At 58.1% G+C, this 19920-nt stretch overlaps 2 protein-coding genes across 2 annotated transcripts in view; both read right to left on the bottom strand.

The window, feature by feature from the left end:
* Window positions 1–3573: 3573 nt before the first annotated feature.
* On the bottom strand, window positions 3574–4940 carry FOXL3 (forkhead box L3). Its single transcript, XM_032394129.1, has 3 exons — window positions 4834–4940; window positions 4275–4443; window positions 3574–3966 (listed from the first exon to the last, which is right to left on the bottom strand). The coding sequence occupies exons 1-3, from the start codon at window positions 4938–4940 to the stop codon at window positions 3574–3576; spliced, it is 669 nt and encodes a 222-aa protein (XP_032250020.1).
* A 9472-nt stretch (window positions 4941–14412) lies between these two features.
* The window catches only part of FAM20C (FAM20C golgi associated secretory pathway kinase), a 45410-nt gene continuing 39902 nt past the window's right edge, over window positions 14413–19920 (bottom strand). Inside the window, exons 6-10 of the mRNA XM_032394128.1 lie at window positions 17919–18099; window positions 17190–17299; window positions 16955–17036; window positions 16014–16073; window positions 14413–15420 (exon numbers count right to left, since the gene is read on the bottom strand). Coding sequence (XP_032250019.1) covers window positions 15171–15420; window positions 16014–16073; window positions 16955–17036; window positions 17190–17299; window positions 17919–18099 — 683 coding nt within the window. The 3' untranslated portion in view covers window positions 14413–15170. The remainder of the gene's footprint in view (window positions 15421–16013; window positions 16074–16954; window positions 17037–17189; window positions 17300–17918; window positions 18100–19920) is intronic.

The following is a 19920-nucleotide window of genomic DNA, read 5'->3' as shown; positions in this document are numbered from 1 at the left end:
CAGAGCATGGGAGGTGATTGTCCTGTAGGAGTTCCACGTATCAGAAAGAACAGTGACAAACTGAGGCAAATGCAGGAGACGCACTTCAAACTTCAAAGGCTAAAGACATGGGTGTTTGTCTTGGACTTGGGGGCTGGGAGAGCATTTTCCCCTCCCTGTGCTTCCCTCCAGCCACACTGGCCTTCTGCAAGCCACCCCCACCCCCGCCAACTCCCTCCCCCCGCTCAGGGGTTCAGCTTACCACCCCCCACCTGGAATGCCCTTCCTCTTGGCACGCGGGCCCCTGCCTGTCCCTGGGGCCTCGACTTGAAGATGGCCCTTGGAGGGTCCTGCCTATCCACCCTGTCTGAACTGGTTGTTGTCCCCCGAGTGGTCCGCTGTCTCAGCTCCCTGGGCGCAGGCTTCCTTCCCAGCCTCCTGGATATGTGAGCGCTCTATGCATGCTGCTGGGATGCAGGCTGGTCCATAACTGCACCCCAGAACCTAGCACGGGACTTATGGATGTTTGTTGAGTGAATGAACACACAGCCCCAGAACCGCTCAATCAAGGAAGGAAGGAATTTGAAGAGAAAGGAGGCCTTTTCTCTACTTCCTGGGGGGGCAGACCAAGGGCCAAAGAGTGGCTTGGTATGGAGGGCACTGTTGGCTAAGGGAGGCCTCTCTGGGGAGACACAGCGATGCTGGACCCCAGGGTCGGACGGGGCGGCAGGGGAGGGCATCATCCAGAGCCACTTTGTACTCATCCCAGGGTTCTCTCCCATCCACCCAAATGTGGTCTCCATTGGTCTCTGGCTGTGGTGGAGGGCCGAGGCCTGGCCAGCGCTGTGAGGAAGGACATCCTCCCACGGAGTCTGGGTGAGGAAAAGCTCAGCCTGGATGCCGCCCAGCTGGGAACTTTGCTCTACACGATGGTGGTTTGCACACACCTCCGCTGAACTCCCGCACAGCAGCGTCTCCCAACTTTGTTAATGGAAACCCGGTGATCCGTAACCGTGTGGCAGACATCTGCTCGGGGGTAATGTGCTGGTAATGTGCATATCGGTGATCAATCAGTGGATTTGCAAGAGAGGCATAAAGTATTTAATTAGACGTGTGCTGGGCGAGTCTGCGTGGTGGCGGTATTTGAATAGGTCAGAGCCGGCCCTCACCCCTGCAATGTTGTTTGGTATTAAATGCCACTCACTTGAAAGACTGGAAGACCTGCCTGAGTTGTGGGATATCACACGCTGGCAAATTGAAAATGTCCCTTCGCTTTTAAAAACATGATTGATATCCTTTGCAAAACAAATGTTATACCTCATAGTACACAGACCTCGCCTGCCTGGCACCACCCCTTTGCTCGCCGGCACCCAGTGAGCACCTGCCGCGGACCCTGTGCACAGGGGAGGGCGTGCTAACAGCCTGTCTGGTTGCCAGGACTCCTCTCCCCCTCCAAGGCTGGGGCTTCCAAAATTGCCCTCTTTTAGGACAGAGGAATTTTCTGTTCCATCAGGCTTTGCTCACCAGGACAAAAAGCGGGAATGCGGCTAGAACCCGAAAGATAAAATGCAAATTTTATTTGCTTGATTCGTAGCAGAAAAATATATCTTCAGATACTCTGTATGCCATCTACTTATGTATGATAAGTGCCACCTGCGCTGCACCACCTACGTCATATCCACTATCATTTAAAGCAATGCTTTTAGCTCAACTGGCAAAGGGATACGAATAACGGGAACACAGACAGACATCACGCCTGCGATGCACACATGCACAAACGTGCAGACAGACACTCTGAGTCCGCATGAGCCATAGCTTGGAGGGCATGTTAGCAGCCCAGCCCCAAAGCCACATGCCTGGGCCCGGGCCTGGGTCCACCTGCATGTGGGTCCCATCTGTAAAGTGGGGGTGAGAAGTAATGCAACCATCAACCAGGGCTGGTGTTCCTGCCATGGATACAGCCCCTGTCTGGGCTCAGCAGGGTGCCTAGCGGGCAGTGAGGGCCCACCAATGTTGGGTGCTTTCCCAGCAAAGAGCTCTGGCATCTGGCATTTGTGAAGGAGAGATGTCCTCTGTGTTGCAGGCCTTAGTCCTTTTTCCGGAGGGCTGTTTGAGGCAGGGCTCCCCTCCTCCCATGAGGCTGACTGGCTGCCCCATGGGCAGGGCCTGGCCAGACCAAGAGAGTGATGGCAGGCAGGCGGTGGGCACATCACCACCAGCACTCATCTCTGGACTCGGGGATCAGGCATTTCACAACATTCATAAGTAACGGCCTTCTCCCCTCTTCTCAAAACGATTATGTCAACCCAAGGAGGTCTCTACAGGGTGGACGAATAATAATGCTGCAGTTTAATGAAATGTCAGCTTGTCTGAATCAGAAGCGAGCTAGTCTAAGTGAGTCTCTTGCATGGCTCTGTCTGTCTCCACCTCCTGCCTGCCTTCCTTTACCGGTCTGGGTTTTTCAGAGTCCAATAAAGCACAACCATGTAATTCCCAGTCGAGACAGTCAGCTTCCTTGGGTGTGTTTTTGTTGTTTATAAAATTAGCCAATCATTGTCCCCTAGTGGATCAGATTAGGTGTAATCCATACTAATGTTCAAATTAAGTCACGGAAAGCAATTAACTCCGCAAAACTGGGCTGGTGAAAAATGATAAGGTTGGTCAAATAGTTTCACTGTGCATAATTGTGTTTTTTAAAATGCCTGTCTCCACGCAGTAATTAAATCATTTACATTTCAAATGGAGTGTACCCACCCCTAATGCTCGTCATTGTGCACTCCCTAATTGTACACCTCACAGTGTAGCAGGGATCCATCAGCCGCCCGCTACGGAATGTCTGCCTCCTCGGGAAACCAGCTGGGTGGAACGTGCCTCAGTAGAAGCGCACTCCCTGCTCAGAAGAACCAAGAAAAGTGTGCTTTGCCCCATGTTGTCCCAAATTTGGACCCCTCCCTCCTCCCTCTTGCTCCTCCCTTCTTCCTGCCTTCTTTCCTGTATAAAAAAGTGCACGGGATTTCTCAAGCAATCATCGGCTATTCTGTTCACAACACAAGATGCACTTACTCTTTCGATCACATCATCCGTAGCAGGGCCACAGTCAAAAACCTCGGGGCGACATTCATGGGATCAACTGATATCTGACTTCACTGTTTGCACTTTATTAGTATCACTTTTAGCTCTAGGGAAGATGCCCACCCACTTCGCCAACTGTAGACTGAGCGTACTGGCCGCCTTCCAGGGTGTGGCTGTCTATGCAGCCAATTCTCAGATTACGGAGGGATGAAATGCTACCTTGGGTCTAAGTGAACGTGGCCCTAAACCTGTATTCCTATTCCTCAGAGAAGGATCTTTCAGTGAATCCAGAGCAAACGCTTCAGTCAAGCAGGACCCCGTGGGTCTTCTTGCAAGGGAACTTTCTCTGAGGGATGAAGCCCGAAGACTGACCTCCTGTCTCTCCAGCCCAGGGTGGTTTTCAGCACGGAGCAGGGACGTGTCTGTGGAAGTTAGTAGGATGTGGCAAAACTTTGCTTCTTGCCTCGAGGTGGGGTTGCAATCACCTGGAAGACCCCAGACTAACTGGGTGCCAGCCCTGACTCATACTGTCCAAAGGTGGAGGTTCATTTGCTGGGTTTCCAGCCAGGGGTTTCTGCCCTCCTGGGGGCCGTAGGGATACTTGAGCCCTGGAAAAGGGTCGGGCGAGGACAGGATGTAGTCAATGCTGAACTTGATGCCCCTGGACTCCTCCTTCCCCGTGGCAGCGCAGCTAACAGGGGCCGGGGGCTGGCGGTGGGGGGCTGGCTCAGGCGGCCCTGGAGGCCCCTCCGCGCCCCCCGCCCTCGCCTCCCCCACCCCCTCCCGCTTGGGGCCACGGCGCCGCCGCCGCCGCCGGTAGTTGCCATTCTCGAAGAGGTCCAGCACCGACTCGCAGCCGCCCGCCAACGTCCAGTAGTTGCCCTTGCCCTTCTCGTGGCCTTCCGTCCGAGGCACCTGTGGGAGAGGGAGGGGCTCCGCGAGGGGCTGGCTCCCGGTGCGCTCCTGCCCACCCCTCTCCGCATCTGGGCTCACTTAGGACTCCAGGACAAGCACTGGGTAGGTCCCTGTCCTTGTGTTGTGCGGCGTTGCTCATGGAGCAAACTGGAGGCACTAAATTTGCTAAAAACGAACTTTCCAGCAACTGCTGCTGCAAAATCCTCCCCCGCCCCCAATCAAGGATGACTTGGTCCAGGAGCCCCCAAGCTTGGGACACTCGGGGGCCATTCCGGGGAGCGGGGTGGCGGGCCGGGGCGGGGGCTCACCTTGACAAAGCAGCTGTTGAGGGACAGGTTGTGGCGGATGGAGTTCTGCCAGGCGCGCTGGTTGGCTCGGTAGTAGGGGAACCTGCGCATGATGAAGTCGTAGATGCCGGACAGGGTCACCCTGCCTGAGGGGCTCTGCTGAATGGCCATGGCGATCAGCGCGATGTAGCTGCAAATAGGGGCACATGGGGCCACGCGGGGCGGAGGAGGGGACGCCGTGGCGTCTGGAATCCCCTCCAGCCAGGAGCCCCTCTAGAAGCGAACGACTCCTCCGCCCCCAGGGCTCCGTGGTGTGTGGGAGGTGCCGGCGGGAAGGGGTTGTTTGGGAGCGTGAAGCCTGGAGTTCCCCGCTCCCCGCTTCTGCCCAGACCCAAGAAGCTCATCTTCACACTTGGGAGTTTCCTCAGGGCGGTTGAGAGAACATGCAGAGGAAGGCGTCCCTTCCCTGAATCCCACCCAACCCCCGGCCTCCGGAGAAGAAAGCCCTCCCTCCGTCCAGGAGGTCCTTGAGGAGGAGGGTCCCCGGCCCGCAGGCTCCCACCACGCACCCCGCGGTCACCTGTATGCGGGCCGCGTGAGCCGCTTCTCCTCGTCCGAGCTGCCGGCTGGGTAGTCGTCCGCGTCGTAATTGAAGCAATTGTAGGGATACTGTGAGCTGTCAAACATCTTGGCGCACCCAGCGCCCGCGGGGACCACCGCTGTCTTTGCCACCTCCTCCGCGCCGCCCGCCAGCCCGCCAGGTCTTTGCTGAGGTCCTCCGGGGCGCGGGCCAGCAGCGTCTGCACTGCGGGCTCTTCTACGCCCGAGCTGGGAACCTGGGCTTCTGGGGTCCCCCACCCGCGCCCACCCTGTTCTCTCGCATCCAATCCCAGCGCGGGGGAGGCCCCAGCCACCAGGAAAGCGGCTGAGGGGAGCCGAGCGGGGCTCTGGGTGACCCTCTGACCGCCTGCGGACGGAGGGAGGAGGGAATGGCGCGCTGGGTGGTCCGACAGGCGGGGCGCCACCCCCCTGCCTCCTGCTCCCGCCCCGGTGCGCGTCGCCGCGCTCCCTGCGCTGGCCCAGATTTTGAGGAAGGGTCGCTGGGTATCCCTCCCATCCGCCCCCCCCCCCCCTGCCCCGAGCCAGAGCTGGGGCTCCCCGTGGGCTCCCTGCACTGGCGGATGTTTCCTCGGAGCTCGCGGGTCTGTGCGTCCTGGGCGCGCACGGAGACACTAGATTCTTCCCTGGTGCCGGATCCCGGAGTGGACTCTTGGGTTGCCAGAACCATGAGCCAGGCCACAGACAGGGCCGGGACTGTCGCCTCCCCCACTACCAGGCTCGGCCCCACCTCCTGCCCCAGAACAGCAGGGTCCAGGCAGGATAGTTTGGGCCCCACTGGTGTGTCCCTGCCTGGAGCACTGGATCAGAGCCCGGTCAGAGACACAGGGTCCAGCATTTCCTCCAAGGCCCTGCGTCCCAGCGGCACTGTCTCTAACTGCCCAGAAGGGTGCCTCCTCCAGGTCCCGGCGAGGGGCTCAGGAGCCCGCTCTGTAAGGGAGCCCCTGAGTGCCTGGGGCACAGAGCTTTCAGTCCTGGGAGCACACTTGACAGCTTAGCCACTACTTTACTGGTCCCTTCTAGCTCCAGAGCTGTGGTTCCTTGTATGGGTGGATTCATGCGGAAGAGAAGACAAGGTGTGGGAATTTTAGGAAAAAGAATGAGGTGGGATCTTGCCGGGCGGGGTGCGGCAAGGGGCGGGCGGGGTGGGGGGGGGGGAGTCTGTTTCACAGTGGATGTGCCACCAAAGGCATTTCCATGAATAATCTGCAGAATTCTGAACTGACCCATTTCTGCGAATCTGCCTGAGGTCAGGAAGCCTGGATAGTCTTTTTCCAGAAAATTCTCCCTTCAAAGCACAACCTTGAGCTCAGAAATGACCTGTGTTCAGTCCAGCCAGTTGGCCCCATGAGGGCTTGATGCGGCCCACCGCCCTTGGTGAGGAAGGGTGGGCAGGCCTGACTTGGTGCAGCCGGGTTCGCTCAGCACCCCCGGGAGGCTGTGCGGGGGTCCTTCTGCTGCGGATCAGAAGCACACTGGGGCTCAAACACATTCAGCGGCTCTGTGTCGTCCTCTCTGTCAGATGTCAAAATTATATCTGCTGGACTGTGGGAACATAAAATGGTACAGCCCCTCTTGAAAACATTTTGGCAGTTTCTTTAAAAATTAAACATGTGACCACAGTGTTAACCAGCAATTAGACTCTCGGGCATTTATCCCAGAGAAATGGAAAGTGAAAGTCACAGAACACCTGTGCACACATACTTAGAGCAGTTTTTTTGGTCACATCCCCAAACTGGGACTTGCCCAGACGTCCTTCCACAGGGAAATGGCTAAACAAGCTTCCGTCCCGTCGACCCCAGGGGACACCTCAGCAACGCAAAGCAACCAACCACTGACAGAGCAGCAGGCTGGATGGATCTCCAACTAAGCGCAAAAGCCAGGCTCAAGGGTCACACACTACATGCTGCCATCTATAGACATTCTTGAAAAGACAATATGATAAAATGGGGAACAGAGTGGTTTCCTGGAGTGAGGAGGAGGTGCGGGCAGGACACAAGTGGTTGCAACGATAACAGGATGATGCGAGGGGCCCTTGCGACCTTGCCACGCTCTGCATGTGCTGTGTCACTGTCAAGGTCTTGGTCGTGGGATTGTGCGTCATGCAAGATGTCACCATGGGGGGAAACTGAGTAAAGGGTACATGGGACCTCTGTTTTATTTCTTACAACTGCATGGAATCCACAATTATCTCAAAATAAAAAAGTTTAATTCAATAATCTGCAGTGGTCTTGGAGACCCAAGATGTCAAGCGGTGAGAATGAGATTTGAGGCAGAGCAGTCTGTGCCAGAGAGAGAAACACATCACCTGCTCAGCAAGGGTTTTCTCTGCCAGTTCCTGTTCTTGTCCTCGCCCTTCCCTCCACGGCTTTCTGTCAAGCTTCAGGCGCCTCCTCGGAGAGCCTGGGCTCTGAGGCTTGCCCTCCCAGGAGCTGCACGGGCAGGCAGAAGCAGTGGGAGCAGATGTGATGGGCCTGGAGCTCCGTCCTGGCCAGCGAGGTCAGCCAGCGTCAGGGGACCCTGGGGACCGGGCTACAAGAAGGACCTTGAAGCCTCTGTCACACAGATGATGGACAAGCAGGAAACAACATGGCTACTTCACTCCAGCCTTCCACATCTTGGCGGAGGCTCCGGTGGCCACTCCAAACCTGAACCTCTCGAGGAGGGGAACCCTGAGCTGGAGTAACCCAGAGACTCTCAGGGGAGCCATCATCTCGAGACCCGGGTCATGCGTGGCACATTCAGCACCTTACACCTCCGTGTGAGCTGGCCCATCCCCTGAAAATGGTCCCTTCCGTTGGAAAGGCCACATACCAGCCCGTGGAGAAACAGATGACAATAATCCCAGGCCCTGCGTCCCACAGCTGTTGACGATCAGAGCCCAAGTTTGAAGCCACTTCTAATTAAGAGTTCTCATTACCAAAAACCATGCTGTCTCCCACGTGTCACTTCCGAGGGCTGATGGAAAACACTTAATGTCATAAGAGCAGGACGTGGAGGCAGCCTCCCCTCCGAGCGGCCAGCTGGGCTCCTTTGCTTGGGGTGGGCATTCGGTCCCACACCCCGTGACGCACTTTGTAACACCCCTGGTAGAATCCTGCTTCTTGTGTAAAATCAGTAGACACATTGAACGAGACGGCTGGTTCTGCTGGAGTCTGTGGCACTCTCTCTGCCAGCATGTCTGTCTCGCAGGCTTTCTGAGAGTTGGATTTGGGTGTGGCTGAACCGACAACTTCCAGCTCAGGCTCTCTCTCTCCCTGTGGCCGGGGGTGTGTCTTCTGAAAGCTTGACGGGCTGGAGACCCCCCTCCAAGCAGCCTCCCGCCTGCCTCGTGTGCTGGTGCCAACTGGTGGCCCGGGGGCCTCCAGTCCTCACCACATGGGCCCCTCCACCGAGCCACTCACAACAAGGCAGGTAACTTTCCCTGCACAGGAGATCTGAGAGAAGGAGAAGCAGGGGCCCAGGGCCTTCCGGGACCTAGTTTTGGCAGGGACCTGTATGTCTACTGGCCTCAGAGACCAACCTGGTGCAACGCTGAGGGGCTTGCAGGGGTGTGATTACCAGGAGACATGGACCACAGGGGGCCCACGGGAAGTGGGAACCCTTGACTCCAGTGGTGGGGACAGCATGGGGTAGAGAATCAGCAAGTGCCGGAGCACCACAGAGATGAGGACCCAGGTGTAGAGCCGGCCAGCTGGGCGCCAGGGCTCAGGGTGGGGAAAGGAGGTGCCTCGGAGGAATGTTACAAGTTCAGTGCATGAGACAAGTGGTGAGGTCGGCGGGGACTGAGCCATGCCAAGTTGCTCATCCACAGTGTTCAGTGAGGACTTACCACAAGCCAGGAACTGGGCAGAACGAAAAACACTCCTGGTCCTCACATTGCTCCCAGCCTAGTGGGGAAGCAGAGGATCCCAGAAAGTGGAAAGGACAGTATGTACCCATGATAGGACATACTGAGATGGCCAGGAGAAGCACCAGGAAACTCCCCTCCACTGCTGGAATGCTTGAGCAGCACTCAGAATAGGAATTAACAAAATATGGTTGGTGTGGGGCAGAGAGCTCCAGGCTGGGAGGCTATGCAAAGGCCCTGTGGCACCACAGAGGGGGTGCCTCTCCAGCCTCCACTGCCCTCCACATGAGCCCCAAACTTCTTCTGTGTCTGGACGTGTTTCTTGGTGCACAGAGCTTGACTCAATTGCCATTGAAGAATGACCCATTCGTTCTGGGGTGGTTTTTGAATGGCAGGCACTGTGCTGATCCTGGTGGGACAATGAAGAGTGAGCCTGATGGGCCCTTTGCCTGGGGCCACTCAAGGCCTGGACACGGTAGGACCGGCTGGCCTGGTTAGGGCTTGCCGACGGCCTGCCTGGCTGAGGGACCCACGTGCCAGGCAGCTGAGGGTCCCCATGTCCCCTCTGCCTTGGAGGTCCTGGATTCTGGTCCTGAGGACCACGGGGCTCCTGAGGGGGGTCATTGGGCCCTGCGGAGTGGCTCTTGCTTTTCTCGGGCTCTCCTCTAGATGGTGCAAGTGGACCAGTCTTGGGCAGTGTTCCTCTTGCCCCCTCCTCCCCCCAGCGGGGAGCTTTCCAGGATGACGGTGGCCACAGGACATATCTGGCTACAGCAGTCAGCGTGGTGAGGAGAAGTTGCCTCCTAGAGCCCTGGGACCCACAGGGATGGCCACACCAGGGGCCTCGGGTGGACACAGCAACCTAGCCTGTTCTGGGCTGAGGCACCAGTGTGTAGCCCACAGAACCCCACCTGGCAGCCGACCTCTTTGACAGCTTCACCCCATTGCCCCGTTAAAACTGCCAGGCCAGGAGCTGTCCTCACCCCTCTGAGACAGAGTGGACACTGTTCCCGGCTCCCAGGTGGGCAAGTCCCAGCCAGCTCTGAACCTTTCCTTCCAAATGCCAGCTCCAAGAAGAGTAAGAAAGACCCCTCCGTGCGTATGGGGACCTCCTTCCCACATGGGGGGCTTTGGGATTCTGCTCTCCTATCTTCCTTCACCACTCACCACACCTCACACCCAGGCAGAGGCTGCTTGAGACCTTCTTTGCTCGACTCTTCTGTTAAGGTCCCTCTGGGTGCGGTGCAGAGGAGTTTTCCTTAGAAACTGGTCAGGATTTGGGAGGGATATGTGAGGGTGAGTCTGTGATCTGAGTGGCAGGTGGAAGCCGCTTGGGTGAGGCATTGAGGCTGGACCACCTGGGAGCCTGCCAAAGACCTCCTCTGCCTGGGGGCTTGGCCTTTGAGGCTCTGGCCCCAGCGGTCTGTTCATTCAGTTTGCTCCCAGGTGGTCTGGGGAGCCACGGGGGTGCACCTGGGAGGGACTGCAGTCCATGAGGTGCCTTTGTCATCCTTCTCTTGGGCCATGGCGGGGGGTGTCCTTTGTCCTTTGTGCATCTCAGACTTCTGGGTAGGGGGCTGGGAAATGAGGGGGTGCCCACCCACCTGCATTGCCGAAGCCCCACTGCACACATTTTGCCCCCTGTGGCCCACAGGGGCTGGGGTTTATATGTTAGTTTGTTTGTTTATTTACTTATTTCACTTTGGGTAGTGGTCTGAGCCCAGAGCTTGCGGCCTCAGGTGGGGTGTTTCCTCCCCTCCTACCTGCCCCTTGAGTCTCCAGAACGAGTTCCCAGGCCCACTGAGGGATGGTTCTGTTTGAGTTCTTGCCCGCACTTTCCCCAGGCACCTCTGCCGAAATGTTGTCTGGTTTGTGGACCAGGCAGGCTGGGTAGGCGTCCCTGGACAGCTGACTTGCACCAAGAGGAGTTTAATGGAAAGCCCTTTTTCCTTCTTTTTGTTCGGGACCGGCTCCCTCAGCTCCGGCCTCTCTCCATCCCACGAGGTTGCCCTGGAGCCCCGCGGGCATGCTGGTCTGGGTGTTGGGTCTGTGTTCTCTCTCCACAGCTGTGGGTGCTTCAGGGAAAGGTTTGGTTTGATTTGAAGACAGAAAGAGGGGTCTCTTGCGTTTAGAGGTCAGGCAGATCCGGGCCCCGAACACCACAGTGCTGGACTCAGGAAAATAATTTTTTGGGTCTGGGCCTCAGTGTGACAGCTTTAAATGTGTGCAGTTGGGCAGGGATTTCTCTCGGGGGCGGGCGGGTGGTGATCCTTCGGCCTGGCCAGGCCTGCAGCCCAGGCTCTGACCCCACTTCCTCCCCTGCTTCACCCACATGCCGAACTCTGCCAACGTAACTGGGGAACGCGCCTTGTGAAGCCTTAATAACACCAAGATCGGGGTGTGAAGAGCAGCAGACCCCACTTTCCTCCTGCTCCCATCACTGCATCCCTGAGAAATCACATTCCATGTTCCCCTGGGTGTCTTCTCGTCTGCTTCTGCATTACCTCTGTGCTTCTAGCGGACAGGCAGGTGTTAAACACTTTTTAAGTTTAATGCCAATCAACTTTCTGCCCTGCAAGAGAGGATTAGCTCTCAGACAGCATCCTCCCCCACTCCGTTCCGACTCAGTTATACCACCTTTTCTTTCTTTGGAGAAATAATGTTGATTATGTCTGTGAATGCCATACCGAGCTGAGTCATGGGTTCTGGTAATTATACTTCCTCTCCTGAGCAGCTGACCCTCTGGACAGATGGCATTTCCTGTCTGCCTGGTTCCGGCAGGTGTTCTCGACCCACTACGGCTGTACCAGCCCCTCTTCTGCAGAAAGAGCTGGTTCCTCTCTGTCTGTGTCCTCCTGGCCATGGCCCTCCCATGCCACGCTCTGCCCACTGAACCAGGGTGGCATGAATGCTCCTCCTTCACCTGGCTGGGGTCCACCCCTTCCCGCTTTCCCTCTTTCTCTATTTTCTCCTGGTAGCACAGGGCCCAATGACCGCAGCGCCCTCCTGGGCACGGGCTGTTCAGGACCTGTGTCCTTGCCCAGGGGCAGTGGGCTCCTCGGTGGCCGTTGAGGGAATCACTCCACCCCCCTGTGGCTTCCAGCATCGCTGCCCATTATATCTCAGTTGTCAAGCCCTGTGTGCTGGGTGTGAGGAGTCTCCTTTCTACCTGACCTGCCTTCTTCCCTGACTAGCCCTCAGCCTTTGGACCTCTGTGTCAGCTTTGCTTTGGCCAATTTTAGCAAGAATCCTTTTAAGTCAGTTTAGTGAGAGCCCCGCCCACCCTTGATGCCTGATCCGGTCCCCGTCCTGCACCCCCCGGTGGTGTCTGGTCACCCTGGCCTGCAGCAGCAAGAATCCCAGCCCCACGCTCCCTTAGTAATTTCTGAGCCGCTGAACTCCTGCTTCTCGTCTGTGAATCATCACATTCCAGGCCGTGTCTGCACAGAGCCCGGGTCCACACGGAGGTCTCTGGTACCCACGGCCACAGCCCCACGCTGGCCTTTCTTCAACACAACTGCAGGTTTTAGTGTCCTCGTCATGGTGCCTGGTTCTTGCAGGGTGGCAGATATGTCACCCCGAAATGTGCCTCTTTGGCATAAGGATTATTTTGAGCTGGTTATTTTGAGAAATGGCAGACACGGGAGATGCTCTGAAGCAGAGTAGAAGTCCCCCTTTTGTGCGGGACGTTCGCACTGATAAAGGTGACCTCCACGTGTAAGAGTGTGTCTGCTGTGGACGAGGAGGGGGACCCATGACTCCAGGTCCCAGAGACAGGTTCCGATTTGAATCTGGGTGACAACCACGCGCTTGCTTAAGGTGCTCTTCCTGGTCGCCCCCGTGACTGGCCTCCCCCCACTTTCCTTCTTCTGTCTTTGCTCAGGCAGCTCCAAAAGACCTGGGAGTTCTGTGTTGGAACCCAAGGGAAAAGACCGAATGTGGATCTCCCGCTGCCCCAGGCGCCGTATCAGAACCCCACATGCCGGGCAGCCAGCGCGCGGATGTTTCTTCTCTCACCGCCCATCCAGAGGCTGGACTGCAAAGAGCAGGTGCAGGGCTGGTTCCTGGTGAGGTCTCCTGCCCATCCCCGCGTGGCCCGTCCCCGCGTGGCCCGTCCCGAGTGGCTGGCGCCTGCATGTGCTGTGGGAGATATGCAGTGTTGCTTTCCCCTCCTACAAGGACACCGGTCCTAGGGGATTGGGCCCCACCTCCTGACCTCACTCAACCTGAATCTCCTCCTTAAAGGCCCGTCTCCAAATGCAGTCACATTGGGGGTCGGGCCTCAACCCAGGAACTTGGGAGACACGTCTTTGCACGTGGCCCTGCCCGGTGTCTCCATTTCCTTTGTCCCTTCACCGTCTCTGTTATTTGCAGCCGTACGTACGAGTTGGCCGTGTGTCACCCTCACTGCCCTGCAAAGCTCCAGTGATGTCCGTTGGGGTCACCAGCAGGCTCCAGCCTGCCTATAGCAGCTGCCCCGCGAGCTCCACTGGACCAGTGGCAAATGGACCAGGGGCCTGGAGGGGTGGGGGCAGCAGCACTGGCCCTCGGAGTCACTCTGTTCTCTCTGCGCGGCCTGGGAGGAGGGAGGAGGGAGGAGGGAGGAGGACGCAGAGCTGGCTGCTCCCTCTTGTGGGACCACATCAGGCCCTCCTCCTGCACACTCACCTCCTCCTCCCCATGCGGCAAGGACAGGGGCACAGCAGGAGACCGGGAGGGTGGCGGCTGAGGCCAGAGGTACGCAGGTGCCTGCCCCTGGCAAGAAGGGGCAGGGACGACTCGGCCAGTGGGGTCACTGGGTGAGTGCTGGGCGGGAAACCAGTGTCTGGCGGGAGACTGAGGGGGGCCGGCTTTGGGGGCCACCCTCCATTTACTTCCTTTGTAGTCTGAGGCTCTCTTGTAGTTCTGTTGTGGGCCGTACCCTGAGCACAGCCCCAGGTGGGGTTCAGGGATGGAGGGGAGGCCTCCCGCCCAGTAGCCAATGGCTTGGCCATTCAGGAAGCCTAAACTGACTTTTGTGATGAGTGTCAGCCCCTCACTGAACCTCAGTGTCCCCACCTGTGAAATGAGGAAAAGAAAATCAACCTTGCAGTCTTGCTTTAGAGACCACTAATAATTTATGTTGGCGGCTTTGCAAGGTGCATGGAAAGCAGTGGTCCTGGGGCAGCAGAGGGCTGGGAGCCCAGGAGGCACCAGGGGCTCTGACCTCCAGCTCTCTCTGATCCCAGGGATTCTCCAGGGTTTATGTCAGCCCTCAGCAGTGTCCTCCTCTTGGAAGCCCTGGGGCTGGCCTATCACGGTGCCCTGTGCCCACACTACACCCCATGTAGGCAACAGTCTTGGGGAGCCTCCAGGCAAGGCTCCCAGAGGAAGATTCAGGCCCCGTGGCCAGCAGGGCTGGACCTGTCCCAGCTCCACTGGGCAAAGCCAGTGTGCCCACAGGTGCCAGGTCTGTGTAGATGTGACATTACCCTCTGGGACTGGCCTGTGTCTTCGGGGACCCCCACCCAGCTCTGTCAGCACCTGCCACACCAAGAGTGGGACAGGTGGCTTCCCCAACTCCTCCTTCCCAGCCACGGCCCCAGACTACCTGTGGCACCTTGAAAGCTGAGCTTTGGTTATGGCCTTACTTCTGTGGAGGGTGGGTGGGTGGCAGCTGAGCTCAGGGCGTAAGGGACCCAGACCCCAACATACATTTGCTCTAGTTTTATTGCACTCTTACCACATTGCAAACTATTCCACAAAAATGCCGCAAAATTAAGCCCGTTGCTGAGGCCCTTGGAGGAGCCTACGTGATGTATTTACACCAGCTATCAAAGCAAAGTCAGAAGACGAGCAGCACCCTCGGCCGCCAAGGGAAATCACAGGTGCTGCTGGGCGGCTCTGAGAAATGGAAGACGTGGTCGTTGACGTCACTCTGAAACCGGGAGTCTGTCTGTCAACCAGCCTGTGACGCCATTGGGAGCCTCCTGTGCCCAAACCGAGGCTGTCAGCCATCTGGCTGCAGGGCCGCCGAAAGGGAGGAGAGATGGGAGTTTGTTTCAAGTTAGGTCCAGAGTGTGGGTGCACTTGGTGGGACAGTCCAGCCCCAGGGGCGCGGCCCCCATGTGTGCATTTGGTAGGTGGTCTGGGGTCTGCATAGGTGTCACTATTTATATACATAGACACCATGTATAAATACAAAATAGTAAATAAAGGCTTTCTTTCCATACAAAAAGGGTGGGTTGACCCTGCCGCCAGGCTGCCTCGTCCATGAGCACAGAGCGCCCATCCCCAACCTTCTCCGGTCTCGAAAGCGAATACAGTGAGTCCTCTCGGACCCACTGCCGAAGGAGCTCACATTCTCACGGTTCCTGACTCCAGGAGTGGCCTGTCCTTCCTGAAGTCACTGAATTCACAGCGTGGATGCGCCTGTCCTTCCTCCATGGCAGGCCGGCGGCTCTTGGTCACTACCTGCCGGGGGGTACTCTGTGCTCAGGGTCCAGGTCATCCTCCACCACGCTATGGGGCCCATCCTTCTCCACGCAGTCCCTGATGGCCTGCAGCACGATGCGCAGCCGCCGGTCCAGGGCCTCTAGATGTGGCCGGTACAAGATGGGGGCCACCCGGTCCTTACGCAGGGACTCCGCCATCATCAGGCTCAGCCGGTACTCCTCCTTGGCCAGGAGCTGCAACCGAAGGTAGGTGGACTTCCTGACCCTACAGGGGAGAAAGAGGTCAGGCCCCAGCCTCCGGGAACTGGGGATAGGGGAGGCCAGCTCTAAGTGGGGGGTGGTCGCAAGTTGGTCCCTGGTCTGCTCCGGCCCCTGCCTCTCAGAGGCACCACGGTGAGGGTCCTGCCTGGCAGAGCAGGTGGCCATGGGAGACCTGGCGGTGCCCGCAGAGACCTGAGACTCCAGGCAGACACAGGGCGGGGAGGGATGGCCCACGCGTCTGGGAGACCGAGCCCAGCTCAGCCCCACACACCTGCCCCGGCAGGGTGCAGCTGGTTCTGCCCCATGGCCCGTTTCCCCAACCCTAAAGGGAAAAAGTTGGGTGGGGAGCCCCACAGAGGGTTGCAGCGAGTGGCACGGAGTGCTGGGGGGTCAGGACGGCTGTCTGAGCCTCAGCGAGTTCATCTGTGAGACGGGCTGTTAGGACCGGCGTGAGCTGTGTGCCGGGAAGGGCTGTGGATGCCGGAGCTCGAGCTGCTCAGGCTCGGGGTGCTGTGCCGTGCGAGTGGGGCTTGGGGGCCTCTGCCCAATCTGTGGCTGGGCTGGGGGCTCCCGGGGGGGCAGAGGGAGAGGCCATACCTGCAGCACTGCTGTAAAGGCACCAGAATGGACAGCTCATCATGGGAATATTTCCCAAACCTGCCGAAGAAACGCAGAATTGTTGAGGGTGCAACATGCAGCAGGACACCTGTGTGCAGAGCCTGCAACGTGCACCCCACGGGGGACCCGAGAACGAGCAGCACTTCGTGTGTGCCCTGCTGGAGTGCCACAGCTATGGAGACCGGGCAGCGTGTCCCCAAGACCCTGTACAGTGTGGCCTGGTCCCTGCTGGCCCCGGCACCAGACGCAGGGCCTGGGACAAGGGAGGTCCCTGAAAGCAGCCTGGTGTTCTGGCCACTGCACTGGACAGAAGCTCATAGATGCGGGGTCTGAGGCAGGCTGAGTGGAGAAGGCACCGGGGTGAGTCAGCCCAGGGTCCAGCCACGCTGCTGTCTCTGACAGCTGGGTATCCGTGGCCCACACACATCAGCTGTCCGGGTGCCCAATGAGGACTTGTCTGAGGCATCTGAGCACCAGCACCGTTAACCACTTAGGAACGGTAGGTCCCTGCACGCACACCCGTCAGGCAGACGGCTCTCCTAGGTGGCCCAGGACTGCCCAGGGGCCAGCCAGCGGTGGCCACAGGCCCTCTTTTTGGGGCAGGGAGGGCCATTTGTCCCAGCTAGCCAGTCCCATGTGACCACGTAAGGGGTAAAGTGCACCTCACCACTCTGCCCTTCTGGGCAAGCAGACTCTGGGCCTCAGTTTCCTCAGGGCAATACGAGGACATAACAGGACCTAGCACACAGGGTGACCCTGAGGACCAGGAAGAGTAACATTATAGGCGCTTCCTCCTGACAGGAGCTGGAAGCTAGGGGCCAGCGCCCTGCATCACACACACAGCGTCCTTGGGGGACGGCCACCATCCCCCACTTGGAGCCCTGTCCTCCCGGGTCTGGAAGAGCAAGAACATGGCTCACCCTCTTCCATTGTCTAAGTGGATGATAAATGTCTCGTTCCCAAACTTCTCAAAAGTCTCATAGTGATGGCGGTCCATGTTCCCTGTGGAGAGAAGCAAGCTGAAAATTCAGGGCTGTCGCCCGCTCTCCACGTCTGACCCTAGAGCCAAAGCGACAGAGCAAAGCAGGGGCTTGGCCACAGCTGGGTCAAATGCAGGGTGGGAGCTCCCGGTGCAGGCTGGGGCTGCCGACGTACCCATGAGGAAGTCAAAAATGGTCATGTCCATGATGTCCAGGACACGATGGCTGCTGTCATATGGGGGTGTCTGCTTCACCTCCTCACAGTAGTCGGGGTCCACTTCCCACCTGCAGGGGAGCCAGTGTGAGAAGGCCAGTTTCCTCCTCTGTGTGGACAGGGAGGCCCAAACCAGCTCAGCACAGCAGGATTACTGCAGCGAGGACTGGGGGTGGAGAGAGGTGTCACCACAGAACAGTGCTGCCAGCTAAGGCTGCAGTAACAGGAGTAAGGGGCTGGGAGGTGATCAAGCCATGTCTGGAGGCTGCCGTTAGCCCCAGATGCCAGGTTTCTGGAGGGTCACTGTTAGGAAACAGGGCCTGGACACCACACTCCCAGGCTCAGAGGGGCCATCTCTTTTGCATGAGGGACAAGAAGGGCAAGGAGTGAAAGCGGAGTTCCAACCCTGAGAGGCTGTGTTTCCAGACCGCAGTGGGCCGGCCAGCACCCCTGTGGGGGACGCATCTGGTTCGCAGAGTCAGGCAGCCCTTCCCGCCATCTACTCAGGAAGGGGTGGTCTCGCCCACACTGGGGGCAGGCGGAGCTGGGTGTGCCTCCCTTCCTTGATACTCCTTATTCCCTGCGGCCTGGGGCCCCTCTGAGCAAAGTGGGCAGAAGCCTCTCAGACCCCGTGATGTCAGAATAAGGAGGATGTGGGCCACGTGTGGGGGGTGCCTGCCCGACACTCACTCTGCCTTCTTGCGCTTGTGGTACGAGCGCCGCCAGGGGTTCCGCCATGTCTTCCTCTTGGCCAGGGACAGGTCTGGCAGGAAGGCTGCCAGCGAGCCCTCTATTTGGTCCGGCTTCCCGCACAGGGCATGCTCCGTGGAGCAGTAGTAGGAACACTCGCCATAGAAGCAGATGTTGTTGGCTGGTGGCAGACGGGCACACTGGTGAGTGGGGAACAACATCCTCCATGCCAGCCCTCCCCACACATCTGTCCTGGGCCCGGCCCCCCATCCACACCATCCGTCCGATGGGCCCCCGTCCACACCATCTGTCTGGGCCGGGCCCCCGTTTACACCATCCGTCTGGGCCAGGCCGCCATCCACACCATCCGTCTGGGCCCGGCCCCCGTCCACACCATCCGTCTGATGGACCCCCGTCCACACCATCCGTCTGGGCCCGGCCCCTGTCCACACCATCTGTCCGATGGACCCCCGTCCACACCATCCGTCTGGGCCAGGCCCCCACCCATACCATCCGTCTGGGCCCGGCCCCCGTCCACACCATCCATCCGATGGACCCCCGTCCACACCATCCGTCTGGGCCGGGCCCCCGTCCACACCATCTGTCTGGGCCAGGCCCTGGTCCACACCATCTGTCTGATGGGCCCCGGTCCACACCAACTGTCTGATGGGCCCCGGTCCACACCATCCGTCCGATGGGCCTCCGTCCACACCATCTGTCTGGGCCGGGCCCCCGTTTACACCATCCGTCTGGGCCGGGCCCCGGTCCACACCATCTGTTTGGGCCGGGCCCCCGTTTACACCATCCGTCTGGGCCAGGCCCCGGTCCACACCATCCGTTTGATGGGCCCCGGTCCACACCATCTGTCCGATGGGGCCCCGTCCACACCATCTGTCTGGGCTGGGCCCCCATCCACATCATCTGTCCGATGGGCTGGGCTCACCCACTTTTTTGCACCGGATCTCACAAATTGCTGCAACCTGTGGTACAGAACGCCGAGGCCCAGAGAGGGGGGCTGACCTGCCCGAGGCTACGCAGGGGGAGCTGGGGTTAGGATCTCCCACTGGCATCTATTGAAATTCTAGAGCCAATGCTCAGTGGCTTAAAAAAGGCATTCTCACCATGAAGAAAGTGTAGCACTCCACAGTGGGAGAGGATGCTTGCAAATCATACCTCTGACAAGGATCTAGCATGTAGCACATACGAAGAACTCGTACAACCCAATAATAAAAAGATAAATAGCCCAACTCATAAATGAGCCAAGGAGTTCAACAGATATTTCCCCAAAGAAAATACAGAAATGGCCAAAAAGGACATGAGAAAGATGCTCCACACCTTGGTCATTAGGGGAGTGCAAGCCGAAACCACAGTGAGACACCGTTTCTTGCCCACCAGGCTGGTTTCAGTCACGAGAACAGACTCTAAGGAGTATTGCTGAGGGTGTGGAGACATGGGAGCCGATTCGGTGCTGGTGGGATGCAAGCCAGTGCAGCCGCTGTGGAAGCCAGTTTGGTGGCTCCTCCAAAAGTTTGGCGTAGAAGGACCACACGATGCAGCAATTCTACACTCAAGAGAAGCGATCGCATGTCCACTCAGCACTGGACACAGAGGGTCCCGGCCGCTCTGTTCACACTGGCTGAAGAGTGCATACAAACCTCGTGTCCCCCCAGGGGTGTCCCTCCCTAAAATGGCGCCCTGTTCACCCACAGGAGGAATGCCTACATCGTGGACGAACCATAAAAACGTGATGCTCAGTGAGAGAAGCCACACGCTGTCGCATTCTGTGTGTGTGAAATGGTTCAGGGGTGCTGGGGCGACTGCTAATGGGTGAGGAGAACATTCTGGAATTGGTGGTGATGTGACACGTCATGAATGTACTAGAAACCACAGAATTCCACACTTCAAAATGATGAGTTTCATAGAAAATAAAGCAGGGTAAATTTAACTCAATTTAACCATGATGTACAGGCACATTACTTAAAGAAAAAGAATAAAATGCCTT

The sequence above is a fragment of the Phoca vitulina genome, unplaced genomic scaffold (assembly GCF_004348235.1).
Source record: "Phoca vitulina isolate PV1807 unplaced genomic scaffold, GSC_HSeal_1.0 scaffold79, whole genome shotgun sequence".
In the NCBI taxonomy this organism is placed as follows: Eukaryota; Metazoa; Chordata; class Mammalia; order Carnivora; family Phocidae; genus Phoca; species Phoca vitulina.
The sequence above is the reverse complement of the archived record's forward strand: the minus strand, read 5'-3'. Positions and strand labels throughout refer to the sequence as shown.